We start from the raw sequence: 17,380 nt of genomic DNA, 5'->3' as shown, positions 1-17,380 counted from the left end.
CAATTAATAGTGGAGAATTGAATATAAATATAAAGGTTACTTTAAAAAGGTTTCTTTGTGTAGACTTCCCCCTTCCTTGACTCTCATCTCTGGTGATAAGCCTTTTTCTTTCCTCATGATATAGGGAGGACATTGTTCACTTGGGAGTTCTATATCCTGCTTTCAGAAAGAAAAAGTAAGTTCAGAGTACCCTTCTTCCAACTGCTGATTCTCAGGTGCCTCAAAATAACAAAGTATCCCAATATTTTGGGGTGGCATATTCTGCCACTCCTCGAATCAAATAACTTGAGAAATACAGGATGATACAAAGTAAAGCACAGTTCTTAGGCCTTGAAAGCCCTGTCAACTCAAGGAGAGAAGTTATAGTCTCTCTTTCCCCAGATTAATTTGTTCTCAGGATCAAGGCATCCTCCTCCCCACCCTAACTCCCACTCTAGCAGCTAGATCCTGGAAATGAACAGAACCCATTTTCAGAAAGACTACTCTCCAGAAAGAAAATGATTACCTTAATTCGACGTTTTTGAACTGTGGTGTTGGAGAAGACTCTTGAAAGTCACTTGGACTGCAAGGAGATCCAACCAGTCAATCCTAAAGGAACTCAGTCCTGAATATTCATTGGTAGGACTGATGCTGAAGTTGAAACTCCAATACTTTGGCCGCCTGATGTGAAGAACTGATTCATTGGAAAAGGCCCTGCTGCTGGGAAAGATTGCAGGCAGGAGGAGAAGGGGATGACAGAAGATGGGATGGTTGGATGGCATTACCGATTCAATGGACATGAGTTTGAGCAAGCTCTGGGAATTGGTGATAGACAGGAAAGCCTGGTGTGCTACAGTCCACGGGGTCGCAAAGAGTCAGACACAACTGAGCGGCTGAACTGAACTGAACTTCAATTTATAATCCATCAGCCTCTCAAAACTTAGCTGTTCATCAACAGATAATCTAGGAATTCATTCAACAACTTTCCAAGAACAGAGATTCCCAGAAAGGAAGGCAAAAAAGAAAAGGGCCAGCCAACTGTGCCAAAGTGTGCCAGATGGGATTCCAGCATAGAATGGGGCAGGACAAGTAGTGGATACCTCTGGGATTCCTTCCAAGGTACCTGCTGCTGGTAAAGTAGTATATGCATGCTCAGTCATGTCTGACTCTTTGCAACCCCATGGACTGTAGCCTGCTAGGCTTCTCTGTCCATGAGATTTCCGAGGCAAGAATACAGGAGTGGGTTGCCACTTCCTTCTCCAGGGGATCTTTTCAACCCAGGGATGGAACCCCTGTCTTCTGTATTGCAGGCGGATTATTTACCGCTGAGCCACCAGGTAAAGCAGTAGGAAACGTAAAGTCATAAGTGAAGAGTTGTGAGCTGATTCTCATTGCTTTAAATAGGATATAAACACTAAAGACCAGTAACACAAACAAAAGTTTCTTGGCTTCCAAGAAGTTTCTCTACTTGCAGAAGTATCTTCTGGCAAGAGAATTTGCTCCTTCCTTCCCTATTCAGGGAGGTTCATCAGGCGAGTGGCATTCCCACTAAACACCCCTGTCTTTTACTTCCCGTCTGATCCTTCAACACACTCCAAACCCTGCCTGGCTTCATCTTGCTGCTATGTCACTTCAGTCGTGTCCGACTCTGTGTGACCCCATAGACGGCAGCCCACCAGGCTCCCCCATCCCTGGGATTCTCCAGGCAAAAACACTGGAGTGGGTTGCCATTGCCTTCTCCAATGCAGGAAAATGAAAAGTGAAAGTGAAGTCGCTCAGTCGTGTCCAACCCTCAGCGACCTCAAGGACTGCAGCCTTCCAGGCTCCTCCGTCCATGGGATTTTCCAGGCAAGAGTACTGGAGTGGGGTGCCATTGGCTTCTCCGTGGCTTCATCTTAGACCCTTACAGAGGGTGTATCTGAGAACTGTGCTGGGAGAGGCGAGGAGGGAAGGAGCCTAGGGCGCAGGCACCTGGCGCTCAGGTGCAGGGACGGACGGCCACGCCCCATGCCTCAGGGTCCGCGCGCACCTCTCGTCGGGTGGGGCGGACCTGAGGGGGCGGGGCGGAGCGGACCTGGAGAGAGGGCGGGGCGGTCTTCAGGGGACGGGGGCGGGGCCTCAGGGCGCGGTAGCGCGAGGTGACCTGAATCACGGTTCCCGCGGGCGGCGACGCCACAGCGCCCACTACCTCGAGCAGGTAACCGGCCGCGGCCGCGCGGCACTGCCTCAGCGGCGTGTGAAGCAGGGACTCCCCGAGAGCGAAGCGTGGAGGCCGCGGGGACGCGGCGGGGGAGAGAGCCAGGGGGCTCAGGTGTGGGGTCCCGGGCGCTTCCTCGGGTAAGCTGTGTGGCTTCGAGCGGCCGTTGCTGGGCCCACCGGGTGGGACTCGCCGGCGGCTGAATAGCCCCCTCACCCGCAGCCTCTGGAGGCTGTGTGTGGAGCAATTGTTTTGTAGGGTTTGGTCTCCTTTAACTTAAAAAAAAAAAAAAAAGTCGCACTATTTCAGTACAAGATTCTCCTCAGCGACGCCTGCTCTTCTCGGGCCTGAGGGAAGTTTCCTCGACAACCGGAATCTCTGAGGCCTGGAGGGCAGAGACTCGCCCTGTGGAGCACTGGGTCCGCTGGGTTCACGGGTCTCCTCGTTGGGACCCCCGGGCCGGACGGAGGGGAGACCCCAGCCCTGGTGGAGCCAGCCGCGCGCCCCACTCCCTGCCCTTGGCGCGCGCTTCTGACCACCGGCTCTGAGAGCAGGGGCTGGGGAGGGCTGGGGTGGCCTCTGGGTTAAGAGGGAAGAGAAGGCTTTTCTTTTACCTGGAGAAACTGATGAGAACTGGTTAGAGAATTGTTTCTATCTGTGATGTTTCTGAAACTTTTTGAATCCGCGGAGGAGTGGTAAATACCACTTTGCTTTGAATTTTGGAAGATATGAATTATCTACCTGGCTAGTCGGACACGACTGAAGCGACTTAGCAGCAGCAACAACAGCAGCAGATTTTTAGATTTGGCTTTTGTCTCCTCCAGTTTTTTTTTCTTCTTGTTTCTTTACTATGATTTTCTTTAAATCAAGAAAATACTACCCATGAATCATGGCTATATGGCACACGCATGGTAGGTATAGGTAAGATAAATGCCAAGACAAAAAATGCTGATTGATTCCTTTAGAACAGGGGTCCCCCCACTTATGAGATTAATGCTTGATGATCGGAGGTCTAGCTGATGTAATAATAATAGGAATAAAGTGCACAATAAATGTAATATGCTTAAATCATTCCAAAACCACCCGGGGCACCCCGCTGGCTCCCCTGCCCCGCCTCCCCCCACACACACCACCTCCTTGGAAAAATTCTCTTCCACCAAACTGGTCACTGGGGCCAAAAAGTACCAAAAAGTTCGGGACCCCTACTTTAAAATACAGCATGTAAAAGAATTGCTTTCATTTTTAAAATATACTGATATATGGCAAAACCAATACAATATTGGAAAGTTAAAAAATAAAATAAATAAATAAATGGAGAAAAAAAAATGTACTGATTTTTCCTCCAAGTAGGCTGTTTGATAGAGGTGTTTTCCCTGATTGCTGCTGCTAAGTCACTTCAGTCGTGTCCAACTCTGTTTACTGCTGTAAGTAGCCTGGAAATATTAAGAGTTAACAGTAACAACACTCCGTACTTACCAGTTCAATATTTTGATATGTGACTTTTTCAAAGTTAAAAATTGCTGTTTCTGGAAGAAAATATTGATTGCCTTTGAGAACTGGGATTTGAGGTATTTTATCATGTATTTTGTAGCTTTTGCTAATGACTTTGAGTGTGGAGGAAAAAACTTTCATAAAAATTTGCTCTTTTTTTAAAAGCTCTTCAAGAAACAACAATTTTAAGTTCCTCTTGTATTTTATTGGCTCCACTTGAATTACAATTGTGTATTCACAAATAAAACTAACAAACTGAGGGACTAATTCAGGTTGAGAGAAAATGAGCTTGTGATTCTTGTAGGACCTTCTGCAGAGCTGTCTAGTTGGCAGTTAGGTATATTGGTACAGGGATTTTCTAAAGTCAGGATCAGAGTTGTGAATGTTGGAAACCACCCATGGACTTGTGATACTTAATCTTGTGAGAGTGGAAGAAATGATTCAAGTAAGTAGAATTAAAAAAAAAAGAGGAAGACCAAGGATGGAAAATATCAGTACTTAAGTGATGGGTAGAGACAGCCAAGGAGACCAAGGAAGCAGTTCAGGAAAGAAGGAAGCAAATTAAGACAGTGGTCTCATAGAAGCCAGGAAAGGGAAGAGTTTTAATAAAGGATAGAAATCTATTTTAGAATCAAATGAAATAGAGGAATCAGGAAGATAGGAACTGATAAAGTGCCTGTTGGCTTTGTTAGTTAGAAGGCTGTCGTTGAACTCAACAAGCATAGTTTAATATTGGGTTGGCCAAAAATTTTGAGATTTTCCATATCTTACAGAAAAACCTGAAGAACCTTTTTGGCCAACCCAATAAAAAGATAAGGATGGAAGCCAAATTTGAATGACTTTGAGGAGTAAATAGAAGATGAAGAAATAAAGATAGTGAGTGTAGAATCCTTATTTTGAGACACAAAGATTTGAAGAAGTGATAGGGTAGTAGAGTGTAGGGGAGTTTATGGTCAGATTGGAAAGAGTATAAGGCTAATAGGATACATTTATATTAAAGAGCATCTCCCAGCATGGTTCCTGTCTGCTGGTTAAGTAGTAGCTGAGAGCAAGTATCTGAGCATATTAAATAGAAAATATTTAATCCCCCCAATTCAAATTATGAACCCTATTTTAGTGGTATTTTCATCTATTGAGTTCAGATGTTGTCAGTGTTAAAGTCACACTTTAACAAACTGTTGAATTGTATTTCACCTGAGTTCCAGTATTTAGATGCTCCCAACTTAGCATCTTAAAAAAGCAGAGACATTACTTTGCCAACAAAGATTCATATAGTCAAAGCTATGGTTTTTCCAGTAGTCATGTATGGATGTGAGAGTTGGACCATAAAGAAGGCTGAACGCCAAAGACTTGATGCTTTTGAACTGTGGTGTTAAAGACTCTTGAGAGTCCCTTGCTCCTTGGAACCACTTTAACATTCTTGCCTTGAGAACCCTGAGTAGTATAAAGGAAATCAACCCTGACTATTCATTGGAAGGACTGATTCTGAAGCTGAGCCTCAAATACTTTGGCCACCTGATGTGAAGAGCTGACTTGTTAGAAAAGACCCAGATGCTGGGAAAGATTGGAGGCAGGAGAAGGGGACAACAGAGAATGAGATGGTTGAATGGCATCACCAACTCAATGGACATGAGTTTGAGCAAGCTCTGGGAAATGGTGACGGACAGGGAAGCCTGGCGTGCTGCAGTCCATGGGGTCACAAAGAGTCAGACACGACTGAGTGAACAATAACTTTTAAGTCATGTGATTTTTCTAGTGTGTATCTCAATGACTCTTCTAAAAATCTTATGTAGGTATCAGACATTTTGGCTGAATCAGAATTCATGAGGCATATACCAGTTAGGGCCTTTGCTTCAGTTATTATCATGCATTTAAGGGAAAATGCTCTTAGATGAAAATTTCTGAGTTTAACTTCAGTCTTCACTGAGAGTTTAAATTTTTTGTTCAGGCAGTACTTTTATGTGTATTTTTCTTAGGATATGAAAAAAGTGGCTAAAAATGGAAAAGGCAAACAAGTGTTGATAAGTATGTGGAACAACTGGAACTCTTGTACTCTGCTGGTAGAAGTGTAAATTGATGGCAGTATCTACTAAAGTGAAGTGTATGAATAAGTTACGCCCAAACTATACCTGACAAAACTCTAGAAACAACAAACTAAAGTAATAGAAAACAATCAGTGGTTACCTGAGGGTAGGGGGCAGCAAGGGAAGGAAAAGGGGATGGATGTAAAGGGGGTAACTTTCAGGCATGGCAAATTTATTCATCAGTCAGTTCAGTTCAGTTGCTCAGTTATGTTCGACTCTTTGTGACCCTTGAAATGCAGCACGCCAGGCTTCCCTGTCCCATGACTGTATTAATGGGTATGTTCATTTTCTTGATTGTAAAGATGTTTCCGCTTCTGTATACATATGTCTGACTCATGTAATTGTACATTTTAAATATGTGCAATTCACTTAAGTCAGTACCTCAATAAAACTGTTAAAAAAAAAAAAAGAGTAAAAATAGTAGAATGGGAATTCCCTGGTGATCCACTGGCTAGGACTCCGTGCTTCCACTCTAGCGGGGATGGGTTTGATCCCTGATCAGGGAACTACAACCCTGTAAGCTACAGGGCAGAGGCCAAAGCCAAAACAAAACAAACTAGAGAGTAGAAGAAAAGACATCATTTAAGTATGTTTATTTAAGTACTGTAGTTATCTCAGGATTATGGAGTTATTGTTAATTTTTATTTTCTTCATATAGTTTTCTGTATTTTCATAATTTATACCACAGCCATGTGCTTGCTTAATTTTTAAATGAAAATTATTTCATGTGTGCAAAGTAGTACTTTTGATACATCTACATGTTTAGAGACTACAGATAAAATAGATGCCCTGTACCTATATCATGCTATAGACTAATACATATTTTTTTAACCATAATTGTATCCTTCTTCTTGATCATGTCTTTTGCTATGCTCCTTGAATTTTTGTATAGTTTTACTACATAAGTAGGTATTCATAAGTAATGTACTTTCAGTTTCATGTTTTTGGGGAACACAAAATTGTATTTATGAGAGTCATCTATGTGGTGTTATAGTTCATTTCCTTTTTTTGCTGCATAGCACTCCACTATATGAATTTACAACTGTTTATCCATCCTCCTGTTGATGGATATTTAGGGTGCTTTCAGTCTTCATATTAAAATCTGATTTTGCTTTTTGCCACTAAAGCTATTTTGTTATTACAGTACCTATTCATGTTTCTCTGTGTCCATGTGTAAGAATTTTCTGTGCTTTTTTGCCTCAGAGTAGAGTTGTGGATCTTCAGATTTGCTAGATAATACTGAATTGCTTTATAACAGTTCATACTCTCACAAGCAATGTGTTAAGTATTCACGTTCCCTTTCTCAACAACATTTGAGACATTTGTACATTTGTAATAATCTGAATTTTTTTCTTTTCAACCATCTGGTAGGTGAGAAATGGTGGGATTTAATTTACATTTCCTTAATTATGGATGTGTGGAATGGCTGTGTTTTTTGCCTGTTTTTAATTTTTTGTCTTTTAAAAGTTGATTTCTGGCGTATATATATATACATTTTCTGTATACTAATCCCTTATCAGTTATGCTTGTGGCAAATATCTTTTTTCTAGTAAGTAGCTTGTCTTTTCGGAGAAGGCGATGGCACCCCACTCCAGTACTCTTGCCTGGAAAATCCCATGGACGGAGGAGCCTGGTGGGCTGCAGTCCATGGGGTCACGAAGAGTCGGACACGACTGAGCGACTTCCCTTTCACGTTTCACTTTCCTGCATTGGAGAAGGAAATGGCAACTCACTCCAGTGTTCTTGCCTGGAGAATCCCAGGGACGGGGGAGCCTGATGGGCTGCCGTCTGTGGGGTAGCACAGAGTCAGACACGACTGATGTGACTTAGCAGCAGCAGCAGCAGCAGCTTGTCTTTTACTTTCTTTATAGTGGTTTTTGACAGACACATTCATTTTGTAGTTTAACGTGGTTAAATATGTCAAGCTTTTCCTTATGGTTTGCTCTTTCGACATCTTGTTTAACAAATCTTTCCTTTCCCCGAAACAGATACAGTCTGATGTTTTCTTCTAAAAGCTTTAAAATGTTGCCTTTCATAGTTGTGTCCTTAGCCCATGTGAAATTAATTTTTGTGTGGTGTGAAGTAGGAATCCAGTTTCATTTTTTTTCCATACAGGTAATCTGCTCTTCCCAGCATCATTTATTGAATATTCTGTTTTTCTTTTCAATAATCTGTAAGTGTCATATGTCAACTTTCCATACATATGTTCACATGTTTCTGGGCTATCCTTTTATTGGTCTCTTTGTGTATCCTTGCTGCAGTCTTACTTTTACTTAGTTATATAAAGAGCCTCCATACCTAAAAGACAAGTCACTTATCCATGCTTCTTTTAGGACTCAAATTAAAGTTTAATGGTTTTTCTAAAGTAAACTTTTCATCAGAGTATATAGAAATATGTTATTTAAGTCTTAAATATCTGCTGTAGTCACCCAAGGTCACAAGTACTTCCGAAGCTACTTTATTGTGGATTATATTAGGCTGTCTTTAGTTTTTGCAAATCCTGTCCTAACTCACTGGAGTTAACTTTAACTTGAAAAGTAAATATTGGATTTTTACTTTTGGAATATAGTTAAGGCCTTTGGAAAAACCTTCACACTGAAAATAGCTAAGAATAGCTGTATTAAAAAAAATTTTTTAAGGTACTTAGGATTTTATATGCCAAAATCTAAGAGAAAGCTGGAAATCTAAGACTGTAGGAGCCCTTGAGCTTTATTTGCTTTGAAGGTAGTTTCTAAACTGGGGGAATTTGATTAGATTTGAATAAGAATTTGGTAGATTTGTAGAGTTTGAGGCATAGTTAGAAGTCAGTCCAGGGCTTATTCACGGTTAGCCAACAAGAGACTTCTGCCCATAATTCTGGGATCCCAAAGGTCTGTGATGTCATGGAAAGGATGAAACTTCCTTCAGGGATCTGCAAGGAAAGTTGTCTCAATGCCAAGTGAAACAGAAGGGGGAAAAAACCTGTCCTTGGGCAGTTAAAACTACCAGATCACGGGGGAAGTACACGTCACTTTGGTGGTCTAAAAAAATTTCAATATGTAAATTTTAAAAATCTTTTTTCTTTCTCTCTCTCTCTATATATATGCCGTAAAATTCACCCTTAAGAGTGTATAATTCTGTGGATTTTCATATATCCACGAAGTTGTACAACCATTATCAGTATCTTAATTCCAGACCACTTTTATTACCTCCAGAAAAAAACCTTATACCACTGATAGTCATTCCCCATATTCTTCTTTTCCCCCAACTCTTGGCAACTTCTAATCTACTTTTGTCTCTGTGATTTGCTTACTCTGGGCCTTTGATATGAATGAAATCATATAATATGCCTTTTGTGTCTTATTTCACTTAGCATAATTGTTTCAAGGATTATTCATGTTTACTGTAAATCAGTACTTTATTCTTTTTAATGGCTGACTGATATTCCATTGTATGGATAATACCACACTTTGTTTTCCCATTCCTTGGTTGTTGGTTATATCTACTTCTTGGCTCTTACGAATATTTGCATGCAAGTTTTTGTATGGAAATGTGTTTTCCATTCTCATAGGAAATATATTTTCATTCTCCACTTACCTACAAGTATGAATTGCTGGGTCATATGGTAATTCTGTATTTGTTTTGAGGAACTGCCAAACTGTTTTCCAAATCAGCTACACCTACCAACAACGTATGAGGGTTCTAGTTTCTCCACATCCTCACCAATGCTTACTTTTCTCTGTCTTTTTGATTATAGCTATCTTAGTGTGTGTGAAGTGGTATCTCATTGAGGTTTTGAATTGCATTTCCCTAATAACTGATGATGTTGAGCACCTTTATGTGTGTTTATTAGCTGTATTTTTCTTTTCTTTTTTTTTTGAGAAATGTTCACATCCTTTGCTCATTTTAAAATCAAGTTATATGTCACGGCATGAATTTAAAATGATATGTACAAATGCAAATTCTCTGTAGGAGTATACTTTCGTCTTTGGCTTAAAAAATTTCTACCAGTTAAGTTTTGAGGTCAGTGGATAATCTGTAAAAGATAACCAACTGGAAATAAGACAACCTGAGCAAGAATCAGCAAAAACAGTGGACAATTAGAGGAAAACTTGAAAATGCTTATGTATTGTAATTACTAATTATTGATTATTAAACTAACCCTGATGGGCTCTATTTAAGTAAATAAAAGTCACAATTGAAAATACATGCAGGGAGCAGGAATCTGAGAAGGTACCAAATTGGTTGAAAAAGGAACTGAATGTAATTTCTGTTAATGAAAAATGCAGTAATAAAAACTCAAAACTCATTTGTTAAGTTTAACCACAGATTAGGCAATTAGGCAAATCCCAAGAGAATGAATGAATGAACTGGAATATAGATCAGAGTAAATCATTCAGAATACAGCTCCTCAAAGATACAGAAATGGAAGATATGAAAGAGATTAAGATACATGAAAGTTAGAATAATCAGAACGAGAAGTTAAGAAAGTTTAGTGAATGGCGTTCCTGAAAGAAAAGAAATATAGAATGGGCAAAAACCATATTTAAAGAGATAATGAATGAGAATTTAGTACTGGAAAGTCTACCAGTACAGGTGGAAAGACGCCAATCCACAGATTAGTTATTAAAGTATACCCAATTGTTTATGCATCTGTTGATGGATATTTGATAATTTCTATGTTTTGGCTGTTCAAATAGAGCTTCTGTGAACACTAATGTACCAGTCTTTGTATAGATATAAAATTTCTTTTTTCTTGAATAAATACCTAGGAAAGAAATGTCTGGATCATATGGTAGCTGTATGTTTAACTTAAACTGCCAAACCATTTTATAGTCCCACCAGTTGAAAATGAGAGTTCTATTTATTCCACATGCTTGAAACGGTCAGTGTTTGCAATTTCATTATTTCTAACAAGTGTATAGTATTATCTCATTGTAGTTTAACTTGCATTTCCTTAATGAATTATGGTGTTAAATGTGTTTTTAATGTACTTTTTTGGCCACTTTGGCCATTTTTTGTGGAGATGTGTCTGTCCAAATCCTTTTTAAAATGGATTACTTTTCTTTTTATTATTGAGTTGTAGTGGTTTTAAAAAATGTTTTGTATTGGATGTATGAGCCATTTTAATATGACGTGCCTTGGCATAATTTTCTTCATAGTTTCTAAGCTTAGTGTTTGTTGAGTTTCTTAGACCTGAGCTTTGTATGTCTCATATTTGGAAAATTTTAGTATTATTTCTTAAAAAATTTTTTTCTGCCTCCCCATTACTGTCATGAATTTCAATACATGTATATTCAGTTCAGTTCAATTCAGTCGCTCAGTTGTGTCCGACTCTTTGCAACCCCATGAATGGCAGCACTCCAGGCCTCCCTGTCCATCACCAACTCCCGGAGTTCACTCAGACTCACATCCATCGAGTCAGTGATGCCATCCAGCCATCTCATCCTCTGTCGTCCCTTCTCTTCCTGCCCCCAATCCCTCCCAGTGTCAGAGTCTTTTCCAATGAGTCAGCTCTTCACATGAAGTGGCAAAAATATTGGAGTTTCAGCTTTAGCATCATTCCTTCCAAAGAAATCCCAGGGCTGATCTCCTTCAGAATGGACTGGTTGGATCTCCTTGCAGTCCAAGGGACTCTCAAGAGTCTTCTCCAATACCACAGTTCAAAAGCATGTATATTAGGCTTCTTGAAATTGTTTCATGGGTCTGAGATATGTTTTTCATTTTGTTTTTATTCTTTTTTTTCCTTTTTGTATTTCATTTGGGGTCTCATTGCTGTGCTTATTGTTGCTTTTGCAGTATCTAATCTGCTGTATTAATGCCATCAGTATTTTTTCCATCTCAAACACTATAGTCCTCTTTAGAAGTTGGTTTGTGTCTTTTTTTGATTCTTCCAAGTTTCTACTTAACTTTTTGCACATATAGAATCACTTATAACTGTTTTGAGGTCCTTAACTGTTCATATCTGTATTGGTTCCAATTGATGGATTTTTCTCTGCATTATTTTTTTCCCTTTCTTTGTATGAAGGTAATTTTTTATTGATTGCTACCAGAGATTGTAAATTTTACCTTTTGTGATATATATATTTAGGTTTCTATAATTATTTTCTGCTTTGGAACATAGTTAAATTTCTTAGAAATAGTTTGATCCTTTTGAGACTTGTTGTTAAGATTTGTTAGGTCAGACTAGTCTTTAATGTAGGGCTATTTATTCCCTACCACTAAGGCAAGTCTCTCTGAGTCCTCTATTCAGTATTCTGTGTGAGGTTTTTCCAGTTTGGTTGGTGGGGATAGGCATTATTACTGACCTTAGTAAAGGTTGTTATGGTCTTTGTAACATTTTTTGGTGGTCTTCCTTCAGTCTTGTGTAGTTTCTCTATATGCATGCTCTGATCAGTACTATACTGAATACTTAAGTAGGACCTTCCACTGATGTTTGTGCTTCTTTCTGTGTACCCGTCTCTGCTCTCCAGTAGTCTGTCATAACAAACTAGCTCCATTATTCTTATTTGTATAAGAATCCCTCTGTCATCTCCAGTTCATTTTGGATGGTTCAAGGCCGTGTAAACTTTGAAAACTCTTCTCCCAGAAGCAGTAATCATTTTTAACCAGTCCCCTCACATTCCCCTCATAATTAATGTAAAGTAGTTGCAAGTTGACAAGTCCAGAAATGTAGTTTGATGGGCATGTTAGGAGTTTTTATATAGTGTTAGTCACTCAGTCTTGTCCGACTCTTTGTGACCCTGTGGACTATAACCCGCCAGGCTTCTCTGTCCATAGAATTCTCCAGGCAAGAATACTGGAGTGGGTTGCCATTTCCTCCTCAAAGGGATCTTCCCAACCCAGTTTTTATATAACCTAGTTATTCTACATTGTTTCATTGTCTATCAACTACATATTTGCTGAGTTCCTGTTGTATTCCCAGTATCATACAAGGTTCTGAGTGTTAAGTAGAAAAGTGAGTACAATATTGTTTCTGGAAAGTTTTTATTCTAGCAGGGGAGATAGAACAGTTGTCATGAAATGTCATGAAAAATGTAAAACTTAAAAAAAAATTCACTAGATGTTTAAAGATGAGAAAAATTAGTATGATATGGCATGTCAGGGAATGCATCCTCTAAACTGAGACTGAGAAGGGCCTTTGAAAAAATGTATAAATTAAAAAATAATAATAAATTACAAGATATAATGGGAGAAAAGGTGCCATTTAGCCAAATAAATTTTATGGGCATACACTTAATAGATGTTCAAAATTTATGAGGAAAACTATAAAAAACTCCCAAAGATACAAACATAAACTTGAACAGGTATTTTGAATCAGAAGACTCTACATCCTAAAGATGTCAGTTTTTTTCTAAAATAATATATAAATGTAACATGATCTCAATAAAAATATCAGACTTTAATTCCTAGGTCTGGACTAATTATAAAGTTTATTTGTAAGAACAGACAAGTAAGCATAGCTAGGAAAATTTTGAAATTGAAGACTAGTAAGAATAGAAGTCTAGCTTTACTGGATATTGAAACATAAGCCTTATAATTTTTTTTTTTTTTGGCTGCACTGGGTCTTTGTTGTGGCATGCAGGCTTTCTCTCGGAGAAGGCAATGGCACCCTACTCCAGTCCTCTTGCCTGGAAAATCCCATGGATGGAGGAGCCTGGTAGGCTGCAGTCCATGGGGTCTCGAAGAGTCAGACACGACTGAGCGACTTTACTTTCACTTTTCATTTTCATGCATTGGAGAAGGTAATGGCAACCCACCTGGGTGTTCTTGCCTGGAGAATCCCAGGGACGGGGGAACCTGGTGGGCTGCCGTCTATAGGGTCGAACAGAGCCGGACACGACTGAAGTGACTTAGCAGCAGCAGCAGGCTTTCTCTAGTTGCAGCTGAGGGCTTTTCTTGTCGCAGAGCATGGGCTTTAGGGCACATGGACTCAGTAGTTGTAGCACATGGACTTAGTTGCCTCACAACATGTGGGATCTTAGTTCCCTGACCAGGGATTGAACCTGTGTTCCCTGCATTGGAAGGCAGATTCTTAACCACTGGACCACAAGGGAAGTCCCATAATTTTTAAAATGTGGTATTGGTTCAGGAATACAAATCAATTGAATACAAACTATAAAACCCAAGCCCAGTGGCATGTGGAAATTTAGTCTGTAATAAAAGCAGCATCCTAAAATCAGTGTAGAAAATATGGAATCTTTAATTTTTAATTAAATTTTAATTTTTAATAAGTGGTGTTTGTGATACTAGGATAGTCAATTGAGAGAAGATAGGATTGGATCCTGTTCACACACTACTGGGATGTACAGTATTCACACACCCGTATATGTATGTATGTTTGTATATATGCCTGTTTATATATACACATACACACTCCCACTTCTGTTTTTTGCATAGCAGAAAACACCATCATCAAATTGAAAAGACAGTGACAAACTGGAAGAATGTTTTACCACTTACATTATGGACGTTGCATTAGTCTTTCAAATATTTATCCTCTAAAACTGAGGAAGAAAAGGACTGGTAATTATATAGAAAGATGGACAAAAGATAATGAACAGTGAGATGAATTAAGATTTGCCACAAGCTGATGCTGAAGCTGAAACTCCAGTACTTTGGCCACCTGATGCGAAGAGCTGACTCATTTGGAAAGACCGTGATGCTGGGAAAGATTGAGGGCAGGAGGAGAAGGGGATGACAGAGGATGAGACGGTTGGATGGCATCACCGACTGACTCAATGGACATGGGTTTGAGTAAACTCTGGGAGTTGGTGATGGACAGGGAGGCCTGGTGTGCTCTGGTTCATGGAGTCACAAAGAGTCGGACACGACTGAGCAACTGAATTGAACTGAACTGATCATTGTTTAGTCCAGGTGGTAGGGGGTTTGTTATACAATTTTGTCTCCTCTTGCATACATTTGAAATTTCCCATGAAAAATTTTGGTTTAAGTAGGTGTAAATGAGAATGCATTTGGAACAAAGTCACTGAAGCCAAGGTGGGCAATTGGCTTTGTATACCATTTTATGTTTCTGGTAAATTTAGAATAGACTGTCTTTATTTCCAATAGATCTTATTTGTGGTTTAGTTAGCGTGTACGTGTGTGTGTGTGTGTGTGTGTGAGAGAGAGAGAGAGAGAGAGAGAGAGAGAGAGGAAGAATATGTGTTAGTGTATGTTTAAGACAGATTTTTCTGTTAGTGTACTTCTCTGCATTAAACTAACTCACAAAGTATGAAGTTGTTTGTTTATTGGCCCTCATAGGACCTTTGGATTACCAACAGAATTGATTTGGAAGAAGTGAAAATTTTCTCACACTTTTTATGAATGCCATATATTCTTGCAAATTTTATTTGGACATTGATTTAGATATATCAGCTGAAAGAGAAAATTGAGAGTGGAATTTTTTTCCAGATTTAACATTGAGATTGTTCAATTAGTAATTTTTAAGCATGTTATTTTAATAACTTAGAAGGATCCAAAGTTATATAGAATTATGTAAAGGAACAAAAAATCTGTCTTCTCTAAACAATTTTTTTTTTGCTTTGGAGCACTCATAATGCTTTAGAAAGACAGATAATATCATTTATTTAATGATACCTAATGACATTATGCATGATCATGTTAACTTGTATTCTATTCTTCCAACAGATTAATATTAAAATCGGAAGTTTGTATCTTTTGCTGGATATTGGAGATTTAATGTAATGGCAACAGAATTTATAAAGAGTTGCTGCAGAGGATGTTTCTATGGTGGAACAGAAAAACACAACTGTGAGTTTGCTTCTTTTTGACTTCAGCATTTATTTAATGCCTTTATTTGTGGCATTTTGTGATATAAATGTAAATGAGACATATTTTTTAACTTCATGAGGGGGTCAGAAACATAAATGTGAGGCACACTAGCTAGGTATGAAAGTACCTTGGAGCATAGGGGAGAGAAAGATGAGTTCAACATAGGAGACACTCTAGAACATTACCACAAGAAGATGGCCTGTGGTACGGAAGTTTGAAGTGGATTTTAGCAAGCCAAGTGGGAAGAAGGAAGTAAGAGAAAGTGAGGATTAGACATGCTGTTATGGTGGATGAAATAGTGTGAGCAAAAGTAGGAAGAGAAGTATTTGGGGAATAACATACTCTGGCAAATGTTTTAACTTAAATATAGACAGTTTCCAGTTTATGAACAATGCTTTAAAACATGTCTTCCACGGATGAATGAGTGACCAATAGAGAAGAAACCTGTAACTTTATCAAGAGCCACACTTATCAAGGACTCCTGGAGATTTCCCTTGCTATTGCATGGGTTTTCTCAGCCCTTCAAGGTTATGACTGGAACTTTATTTTTCTTGGTTCTTTCTTATATTTCTTAGTCTAAAGCATAGATAGCTTCCTACTATATTTGAATATGAAGGCTTCTTTTTCATAATAAAATATTTCATAAATTCCAACAGAGTAGTAGTTGTGCTTTCATTCTGTCTATAGACAGTATTAATTATACATAAAGATTAGCTCTAGATGTTTCTTACTTCCTCATCCTAAGTCACACAGCCTAGGAATCACATATCTTTCAAGGTAATAAACAAAAGAGGTCACAGAAGCTAGCACAGAGGAGTTGATATTATACTAGGGTCAAAGTAAATTTTATTTTGTGGTTTAGTAAAGATTATTTTTGTAGACATGGAGACCTTTAGCTTCTTTTCAAAGTAGCTTTTGGTATTTAAGGCTGAAATTAACCATTAGTATTAACAATAAGAATTGTTTTGTTGACAGTATTTTATTTAAATGACTAGATGAATATTTATTTGAAAGCACTGTGAAATTAACTACAAAATTAACCTGTTTTCCGTCTATGAACTCTTTTGTGGAAATGAGATTCTTTAGAAACTGCTTTTACCATTATGATAAGTTAATACACTTTGGTAGTATATTAACTTCTCAAATATTGGCTAGGCAGAATTAATGTAGATTCCAGAGTGCTTGATAAGACCTAAAAGTAGTTTATGTGTCAACAGTTTCTTTTAAAATGGTTAAATAAGTACCAAAGCATATTAGGTTTAGATTATTTTATGCATAAATCTCCATGCATATTTGTAATTTTTTCTTTTCTTTTCTCTTCTTTTCTATGCAGTATCTGTGGAAAGAGACTTTAAAGCAGCAGTATCACATAGTCAAAATACTACTATCTCTATACCCCCATTGACTTCTGTTTCTGTAAAGCCTCAGGTTGGCTGTACTGAGGATTATTTACTTTCCAAGTTACCATCTGATGGCAAAGAAGTACCATTTGTGGTGCCCAGGTTTAAGTTATCTTATATTCAGCCCAGGATGCAAGGAACTCCTTCACAGTTGGAAGAACTAGAAGGTAAACAATCAAATGGCAGGATTTAAAAATCAACATGCAGCATTTAAATGTTGTTATTGCTGTTATTTAATTTGCTCTTTTATATATATATAAAGATATAAAATATCTTTGTGTACAAATTTGACATTTCATTTTTTAAAATGTCTTGCTTCTTCTATAGAGGAATTCAGTGCACAGTGTTTTTGAAAAGTCCCATTATGATATCTGACACATTTGTGTGTAGAATTGGCCTTTTTTTAGGGCTTTGCAGGTGGCACTAGTGGTAAAGAACCCACCTGACAATGCAGG

General features: G+C 38.6%; 1 protein-coding gene across 2 annotated transcripts in view; it reads left to right on the top strand.

The window, feature by feature from the left end:
- The first annotated feature begins 2,085 nt into the window (after nt 1-2,085).
- TC2N (tandem C2 domains, nuclear) overlaps nt 2,086-17,380 on the top strand; it is a 44,258-nt gene continuing 28,963 nt past the window's right edge. Inside the window, exons 1-3 of one of the 2 annotated variants that reach the window (XM_027521253.1) lie at nt 2,086-2,176; nt 15,382-15,504; nt 16,859-17,092. In XM_027521253.1, the coding sequence (XP_027377054.1) occupies nt 15,438-15,504; nt 16,859-17,092 (301 nt within the window). In that variant the 5' untranslated portion in view covers nt 2,086-2,176; nt 15,382-15,437. Of the gene's footprint in view, nt 2,317-15,381; nt 15,505-16,858; nt 17,093-17,380 lie in introns of both variants that reach the window. The other variant, XM_027521254.1, reaches the window with a different exon arrangement.

The sequence above is a fragment of the Bos indicus x Bos taurus genome, chromosome 21, assembly GCF_003369695.1.
Source record: "Bos indicus x Bos taurus breed Angus x Brahman F1 hybrid chromosome 21, Bos_hybrid_MaternalHap_v2.0, whole genome shotgun sequence".
Lineage (NCBI taxonomy): Eukaryota > Metazoa > Chordata > Mammalia > Artiodactyla > Bovidae > Bos > Bos indicus x Bos taurus.
This window is presented reverse-complemented; position numbering and strand designations above follow the sequence as displayed.